Here is an 8938-nt window from a genome sequence, read left to right as displayed (position 1 = left end):
GGGTCCTCCCCTCCGCCCCGGCTGCCGCCCCAAGCGCTAGCCGGGCGAAAGGGGCATTGATGCTGAGCCAAGCCAGGGCTGGCCACGCCGAGCCGAAAGCAGGATGGAAGGGCGGGAGCCAAGGCCGAAGGGGCGGACGCAGGGTGGCGTCTCGCGCCCCATAAAGGGGCCGTGGAGACCGCGCTCTCTTCTGCGCGAGCGGCGGCCACCGGCGGGGAACACGGCGCGATGTCCGTTCACTGCCAGCAGAGCCCGGTGCTGGCAGGCAGCGCCACTTTGGCCGCTCTGGGGGCACTGGTCCTGTACCTCGCGAAGCCCTCCGGCTACGGGAAGTACTCGGAGAGCCTGATGCCCGCCGCCACCCGCCTGCCCGCGCGCGCCTCCTGGTTCCTGCAGGAGCTGCCCTCCTTCGCGGTGCCCGCGGGGATCCTCGCCCGGCAGCCGCGCTCGCTCTTCGGCCAGCCCGCGACGGTGCTCCTGGGCCTCTTCTGCGCACATTACTTCCACAGGTAGCGTTTGCCCGCTGCGGGCGCGGCGCGCGGCCAGGCTCCCGGCGTCCAGGAGCGCGGCGCACCTGGGAACGCCGAGCGGAGCGCGGAGCAGTGCTCGAGGGGAGCCCCCGGCGGGGCCGGGCTGCGGGCCGCACGCCGGCCGAGGCGAGAAGCCGTCGCGGGGCAGACGCCCCCGGCACTTTCCCTGCCCCGCGCGCCTCTCCGGCCGGCTCCAAATCCTCTGGCTGCTGCGGGGAAGGAGGCGAGCGGGAGGGAGGCGAGCCGGCAAGGTTCCCTCCGCAACTGCACGCGGGCCGCCTCACCTGTGGCGGCTCGCCCCCCTCTCCCTTTCCACCTCCCTTCTCCTTTCCCTTGCAGGGCGGGGGCACGCTGGTTCTGGGATCCGGAGAGAGTCTACGTGTGGGCATCTCCCGAAGGACCCCCGGCTCAGAGGGGCCGATAACTTAATCTTTGCCGGTCGGAGGGAGGTGGGCAGAGCCGGAGCCGGACTTCCCCCGTGGGAGAGACAACGGGATGGGGACCCACTGGCCTGAGCGAGAACCCCACTTCTCAGCACCCTTCCCAGCAAAGGGGGCGGTGCTCGCCACCAGCTCCTCTACCTGTCCCGTTCCCTGGGACGGAAGCGTGACGGAGTCGAAGTTAATGTAGAGCTCAAATGCTCTTCTAAATGAAGAGTCCCAAGTTCAGGACAGCTTTGCCTTCTGGTCTAAGGACAGCCTGAAAAGAAATCAAAGGCTTTCGGACAATGACTGCAGACCCTCAAAAAAGACTCCCAGGGGAGGGGAAGAGCACCTGAGTGAGTTGCTAGTCGTGCCCAGTCAGTTGTCTCTAGGAGCCCCACTGTAACCTTGTGAGATCTGTGTTTATGATGCCCGCTTTATAGACAAAGAAACCGAGGCTGAGTGAGGGTCAGTGACTAACGGAAGGTGATGCAGCTAGTGCCCAGCCAGATTCAAATCTAAGCCCGTGGAACACCACGGTTCAGGGCGTTTTCACCGCGTTCAGCGGGCAGAAACCCCATGCAAGGAGAGTCTGTGACAGAGGAAAGTTGCCAAACCAAGTCAAGAACGGACAGAAGCGCAGCCTTATTTTGAGTAGAGAATTCCTAGGGTCAAAAGATCAAGGAAATCTAGATTGGAAATTAGGGAAAAGAATGCTGGAAGCTGAAAGGCACAATTCTTTTTCATAAGGATGCCTCATTTCATTTGTAGAGAAACAAATTTTAATCTGTCTAATCCTCTGGATCTTCTTTATTGGTTAAGATTTCATATTTATGCAATCTGAACTGAATTCTCATTCTTTTAAAAAGATGAGTATTGGCAAGGAATAAGAACTAAAATTTCAGAAATGGGTGTCCTTTCTGCAAATATTTACTAAAAGTCTGTTGTGGACAAGGTGCAGGCTTAATTAACGACCACATTATCTTACCCAGATTTAAGTGGTTTAATTTGTACAGAAAAAAAATGTTGGGTGCAGGAGTTAAGAGGCTAGCTTTTCATTTCACTGTTTTTGGAACCAACATTTGACAAAGAATATGATTCTATCAGACAGTTACTTTTATCTTCAAATTAACAACTGTCAGACCATAAACAGTATTTTTATGAGGTCATTTCATCTTAAAGTAACGTGTAGTATTTTCCAATGATCCTATTAACATAATTTTCAGACTTGTTTTTAAAATTAAAGTCACTGTGCACAGTAAATGATGACCAGTACATTAAAAAAAAAAAAAACCCAAGGAAATAATTACCCATAAAATGAGTATCAACATACTGTCCATCTTCAGGGGAAAATTTAAAAGTCAAGGATTTGGGGATTGATGCTGACTGAGGGAAAATCGCCCACTGAAAACACAGTTCTGAGTTAGCTGTTCCTGAGATGTGAAGATATCCCACCTTCCCCTCTTGTGTGAACTCTTTTTTTGAGGCCACTGGAGTATTGGATCTGTTATTTTGAGGGCTTATGAGGTGCTCAACACTCTTCATGAATTATCTACTAATTCTCATAGGCACTATTTTTACCCCCATTTCACAGGTGAGAAACTAGGGGGAAGAAACGTTAAATAATCTGCCCAAGGTCACAGAGTAACTTGGAGCCATGGTTCAGACCCAGGGTTCTGAATTTAGATCTCAGGCTCTTAGCTACCATGATAAACTGTTTTATACTTGTTCTTGCCACCTTGTCCTTCCCTTTTAAAAACTATATTTAGGCTTAAAATTATTTTTTAATTCTGAAAATAATAAATGTTGACTAAAGAAAAAAAGGAAAATACAAAAGTAGAAAAACACCCATAATTTTAACACCTAAGTATATCAGTGGTTAATGTTTTGGAACATTTCCATCAAGGCTTTTATTTTTCTTAGTAGTTTTTTACACAGGCTTGTTATATTGAATATATATAGCTTTGTTCTGCTTGATTACCTAACATTTTATAATAAGTGTTTTCCTACATTATCATGGAATCTTTGTAAATATAATCTTAATGGCTGCATGGGATTTCATCTCATGTAAAAACAATAATTTATCTATCCATTAATTTAGAGTTGGACGTTTAATTTGCCCCCTTATTTTGCAGGTGGGGGGGAAGCTAGGTTAAAGTGGTGATGCACATTTTTGCAACCTAAAATCTCTTCAGAAGTTAGGTGTGTTTTCTCAGTCAAGATTCCCAGAAGTGGTTCAAAGCCTGTGAACATTTTTGTTTCGAGGCTTTAGGAGTCATGTGGCTTGATAATGAGGGTACATTAAGAAAAAAGCATCAGGCTGCCTTGACCTCACCTTCTGCAGTAAATTGCTTGTGACACAGAGACTAAGATGACAGGACAAGGGATCAGGAGGAAGGCTGGCTCAGGTGTGGCTTAGATTCTTGGAAAATGTCCCTTCAGGACTGTTCAGAACAGCAATATGTCCTATTGGATAGTAGTTAAAACTCTGTGCTTTTCTCCGTACAAAGAATTTAAGTTCCACAAGGGCAAGGATTTTTGTCTCCTCTCTTCATGGCTGTGTCCATAGTGTATAGAAAAGTGCTGGTGCATAGTTGGTAACTCACTAGATTTGTTGAATGCATGAATGAATTCTGCCTCTGACATTGGTACAAGCGGTTGGATTGTGGGAGAGCCAGTGATTACTTAGAAATCACTGCTGAGGGGCGCCTGGGTGGCTCAGTTGGTTAAGCGACTGCCTTCGGCTCAGGTCATGATCCTGGAGTCCCTGGATCGAGTCCCGCATCGGGCTCCCTGCTCGGCAGGGAGTCTGCTTCTCCCTCTGACCCTCCCCCCTCTCATGTGCTGTCTCTCTCATTCTCTCTCTCTCAAATAAATAAATAAAATCTTTAAAAAAAAAAAAAAAAAAAAAAAAAAAAAAAAAAAAAAAAGAAATCACTGCTGAGATTGCATGGCTAGGTCAACTGAGATAATTCTCCTCCCTTCAGAATCTATTGTTGTGAATGTTTGGATGGTCTAGCCAAATGGGAATGATTGCTGTGTAAGCACGTTGTCTAACCACATTGCCAAAGTTGAAGTCAGAGTTATCTTATCTCTTGTTGACCTTGCCTACAGCTCTGGAATGATCCTTTGCTCACACTCTCTGATTGATCCTCATTTTCCCAAGAAGGCTTTGTGTCCTATGCAATGATCATCACACCACCCAAGCCTGTGGCAGTTGATGTCTTTTTCAAGACTTGGATGTGACCTTGGTATTAAGGTGAAGAAGGAAAAGAAACCTCTTTTCACAGAAAAGGAGGATTATATTGTGAAAAGTTGCTTGCAGAGTGACTTTTCATGCATGATGTGTATCCAGAAGCACAGTGTAATGCACACATTAGGGTCGGTTTGAATTTAGATCTTTCCTGGGGTTTAGATGTTTAAACAGATGACATTTCCTAATTAGCCAAATAAAATGATGGCTTCCATAAGATGCATTTTTGCTTTATTGGTCAGTTCATTCTCCAGCAGCATGAATTCTTCCCTATTCTTCAAAACTCAGATCAGAATCACTTCCTCCAAGAAGCCTTCTCTGAGTCCCTTCTCTGTGAATCCCGGTGTGATACCATTCCTTGGGCTTTCATAGCAGCCAGTGTGGCCTTCTAGGATGCACTTCACACTCTGGACCATAATTATCTGCTTTAAGGAAACTCCATCCTCATCTGTCCAGCCTCCTCATTTTACAGAAGTAAAGCAACGAGAGGTTTAGCCAATTAGGGGCAAAGAGGAGGCTGGAATTTGAGTCCCCTGATGGGCCTTGCCAATGCTTCTCCAATCTCTTAAGAGATGCCGATGTCTGAACTATTCAGAAGTAATCAAACCTCATGATGGAAACGAACTGATGGTTGCCCCAGGAGGGGGCGGTAGAGAATGGGCAAAATGAGTGATGAGGGGAATGGGAAATACAGGCTTTCAGTAATGGACTGAATAAGTCGCTGGGCTGAAAGGTACAGCACAGGAAATATAGTCGATGGTATTGTAATAGCGTTGTATGGTGACAGATGGGAGCTACACTTGTGGTGAACATAGCATAATATATAAACTTGTCAAAGCACTATGCTGTACACCTGAAACTAAGGTAACATTATGTGTCAACTATACTTCAGTTAAAAAAAGAGAAATGTCTTTAAATATAAAACAAAATCAAAAACTCAAAAAAAAAAAAAAGCCTCTCCAAAAACCTCATGAAGGAAGTTGCTCATTGGCTGAGTCAGAGTATTGACTGATGCTTATGTTGGAAACCACCTAGACAAATTTCTTCTCTTGCAGATTGAGAAGAAAGGCCACGCAGGAGAAGCCACATTCTTGTGGTACTTAATCATGTGTTAAGGACGTTTATGAGGCATAATTTGATCAAGTATGATTAACTGAAAATTGTTTAGAATGAGGGTTAACAAACTTCTTCTGTAGAAAAGCCAGATAGTAACTCTTTTAGGGTTCGTAGGCATACAGTCTCTGTTACAACTATTATACTCTGCTATTGTAGCATGAAACAGCCACAGATAATATGGACACAAATGAGTGTGGTTGTGTTCCAGTAAAACTTCACTTACACAAACAGGGAGTGGGCAGTATTTGGCCTGTGGGCCCCAGTTCTGGCCAGCCCCTCCTTAAGCAAACCATGAATGGCATGCTCTACAATCAGTAAATTGATTACATTCCTGGTAATACTATAATAAAATTTTGTTAAATCCTGTAGCAAAGCAGTGGGCCAATTCTAGAATATATCTGGTCCATTTAAACAGGAATTTAGTAGTAACATCATTTTCTGAGAATCCCTAGGTTCCAAGTCCTTTATCTGAACACTTGTGGGAAATAGTAGGAATCTTGGAGTTTACATTCTAAATGGGTCGACATCATAAGCACATCTGAAAAATGTAGAGCTCTGTTTGCCAAAAATATAAACAAGTGTTTGAGATCTTGACCATTTCATTTTTGCCACATTGAAGAAAAGCTGAAGTTCTTGCTCATTCTACCGTAACGTCACTTAAAAAGAACAAACAAGATGAAGAAACAATGATCCAAATTGGTGAAGTGGTGTGTATGAAATCACATGGCTAGGAAGGGACAGAGTGGGGCTTGAACCCAGTGTCCTGATTCTTTATCAGAGTTCCACATGCTCAGAACCATGCAAAGTCCTGTGGGAGACACCGAAGTACAACACCTTGACCTCCAGGAGGAAGACAAAGAAAGAATCACCATTATGTGTCTCTCGTTCTTTCTCGCGTGAAAGTTGGTGGTGGCAATGTCAGTCTGAGAGGCTTAGAGCAGGTGGGAAAATGCAAACTGAGGGGGACCTCCACGGGGCCACAGTCATGCCCCTGAATGTGCTGTCTCTGATGCTTGTCTGTGCTTGGGTGTTCATGGACTAGAGGGCACTCCTCTCCCCCAACCAAGTTCAGAACCAACTGAGAGATAAACCTAGGAGTTAAGCAACAGTGACCACCCTTATTAGAGTTCATTAAAGCTGATTTGGGGCAATGTGGCTTACATGTGGGCCTCCTAACACTGTACCTCAAAAATGCCCAGCAACACTCACAGCTGAACAACCACAGGCCTTTCACAGTGGAGCCTGTTCTGAGAAGGCAGCAGAGTGGGAGGTGGGCTGAGCTGCACACACCACTTGAGAGGTGCTGCTTTTAAGTTCACCAGTCAGGCAATTCGCTTCTCCTTCCCTGAGGAGGAATGAGTTGCGGACAGTGGAAAGGCCGGGAGGGATACTCAAAATGATGGGCCCCCAGCCAGCAGGAGCGGGGAGCATAAATGCTGTCTGGTTTTTTTTTTTATTATGTTAATCACCATACATTATATCATTAGTTTTTTTTTTTTTAAAGATTTTATTTATTTGACAGAGAAACACAGCATAAGAGGGAACACAAGCAGGGGGAGTGGGAGAGGGAGAAGCAGGCTTCTCGCCAAGCAGAGAGCCTGATGCGGGGCTCGATCCCAGGACCCTGGGATCATGACCTGAGCCGAAGGCAGACGCTTAACAACCGAGCCACCCAGGCGCCCCTATATCATTAGTTTTTGATGTAGTGTTCCGTGATTCATTGTTTGCGTATAACACCCAGTGCTCCATGCAGAAGAAGAAAATAGGCAGTATGCTTTTGACAGTTGTCCTACCTGACCGTGAAACACCCCATGATCCTTTTCTGTGTATGGTGTCTGTTTCTCTCTCCTGCCCCTATTTGCTCTCTTTAACAACAGTACAAGGCCTCACTTCAGTCTCTCATTGAGTGTTCTTTACTTGCCCAAAGTTGTATATCTGATAAACAAATCTAAATATTAGAGTATTGGATCCTTTGTTTTCATATTATTGAGTTTTGAAAGTTCTTTATATATTCTGGATACAAATCCTTTACCAGATATGTGCTTTGCAAGTATTTTCCCCCAGTCTGTGTGGCTTTTATTTTTCATTCTCTTGACCACGTCTTTTGAAAAGCAGAAGTTTAAAATTTTAATGCGACACAATTTTTCTATTTGTTTTTGTGCTTTTGGTGTCATATCAAAGAAATCTTTAGGTCATGAGGGTTTTCTCTTAGTTTCCTTATAAAAGATTTATAATTTTGGGTTTTACATTTATGTATGTGATCCATCTTGAGTTAATTTTTTTTTACATGGGGGAGGGGCAGAGGGAGATGGCGAGAAAGAATCTTAGGTGGGCTCCAAGCCCAGCATGGAGCCTGACACGGGGCTTAGTCTCACAATCCTGAGATCATGACCTGAGCTGAAATCAAGAGTTGGACACTTAACCGACTGAGCCACCCAGGCGTCCTGAGTTAATTTTTATATAGTGTTAGCAGTATGAATCAAAGTATGAATCTTCTTTTATTGTGTATGGATATCCAATTGTTTCAGTATCATTCATTGAAAATACTGTTCTTTCTTTAATGAATTGTTCTTGCATCTAGTGATATGAACAGATACTTCGCTAAAGAAAACATAAAGGCAAATAAAAGCATGAAAAGATGCTCAACATCATTAGTCATTAGGGAAATGTAAATGAAAGCAAAATGTGATACCAGGATGCAACCACTAGAATGGCTGAAATTAAAAAGACTGACCATACTAATTCACCTACATCGTTGATGGGAATGTACAATGGCAGTCACTTTGGAGAATATTTTGACAGTCTCTTAAAAAGTTAAACATAAATCTACCATATGGCCTAGCCATTCCATTGCTAGCTATTTTCCCAATAAAAATAAAAGCACATATTTATAGAAAAATTTGTATGCAAATGTTGGTAGTAGCTTTAGTTGTGGTAGCCAAAACCTGGAAACAACCCAAATGTCCATTAACAGGTGAATTAGCAAACAAACTGTGTTGTATCCATATAATAGAATACTACTCATCAATAAAAATGAAGGAACTATTGATGTGTGCTACAACATGGGATGAAATTCAAAATAATTATTCTGGGTAAAAGAAACCAAGCCAAAAGAGTGCATGCTTTATGATTCCATTTATATAGAATTCTATGAGCTTGAAACTAATCTAGAGTACATAAAGTATCAGTGGTTTCCTAGGGGAAAACAGGGATAGAAGGTGGGATTATGAAGGGTATGAGCAAAATTTGGTGGTGATGGATGTGTTCATGATTTGATATCATGATAGTTTCAAAATTTATCAGAGTACATACTTTAAATATGTGCAGTTGGTTGTTAATTATACCTCAGTAAATATTTAAAAAATTGTAGGTGGGCCAGTGGGAAAATTATATGTATATGTGGCCCTGTGTCCCACTGAGAATTGCTCTAAGTTTTTGAGGCTAATCTGGCAATGTTTAAAAAATAGATGAAAAACTGTTCACTTTTTTTTTTGTTTCGTTTTGTTTTTTTTTTGGCTCAGGAATTTCATTTAGGGGAAATTCTCAAGGGAAAGAATCTAAAAGAAAGAAATCAATTTATATAAAATTATAGTGTTACTATTCACAACTGTGAAACA

The 8938-nt window shown here is 43.7% G+C and overlaps 1 protein-coding gene across 1 annotated transcript in view; it reads left to right on the top strand.

Annotated features, from left to right (window-relative positions):
• Window positions 1-228: 228 nt before the first annotated feature.
• Window positions 229-8938, top strand: part of SRD5A2 (steroid 5 alpha-reductase 2) — a 42224-nt gene continuing 33514 nt past the window's right edge. Inside the window, exon 1 of the mRNA XM_036119132.2 lies at window positions 229-509. Coding sequence (XP_035975025.1) covers window positions 229-509 — 281 coding nt within the window. The remainder of the gene's footprint in view (window positions 510-8938) is intronic.

Source organism: Halichoerus grypus, chromosome 10, assembly GCF_964656455.1.
Source record: "Halichoerus grypus chromosome 10, mHalGry1.hap1.1, whole genome shotgun sequence".
Classification (NCBI taxonomy): Eukaryota; Metazoa; Chordata; class Mammalia; order Carnivora; family Phocidae; genus Halichoerus; species Halichoerus grypus.
The sequence above is the reverse complement of the archived record's forward strand: the minus strand, read 5'-3'. Positions and strand labels throughout refer to the sequence as shown.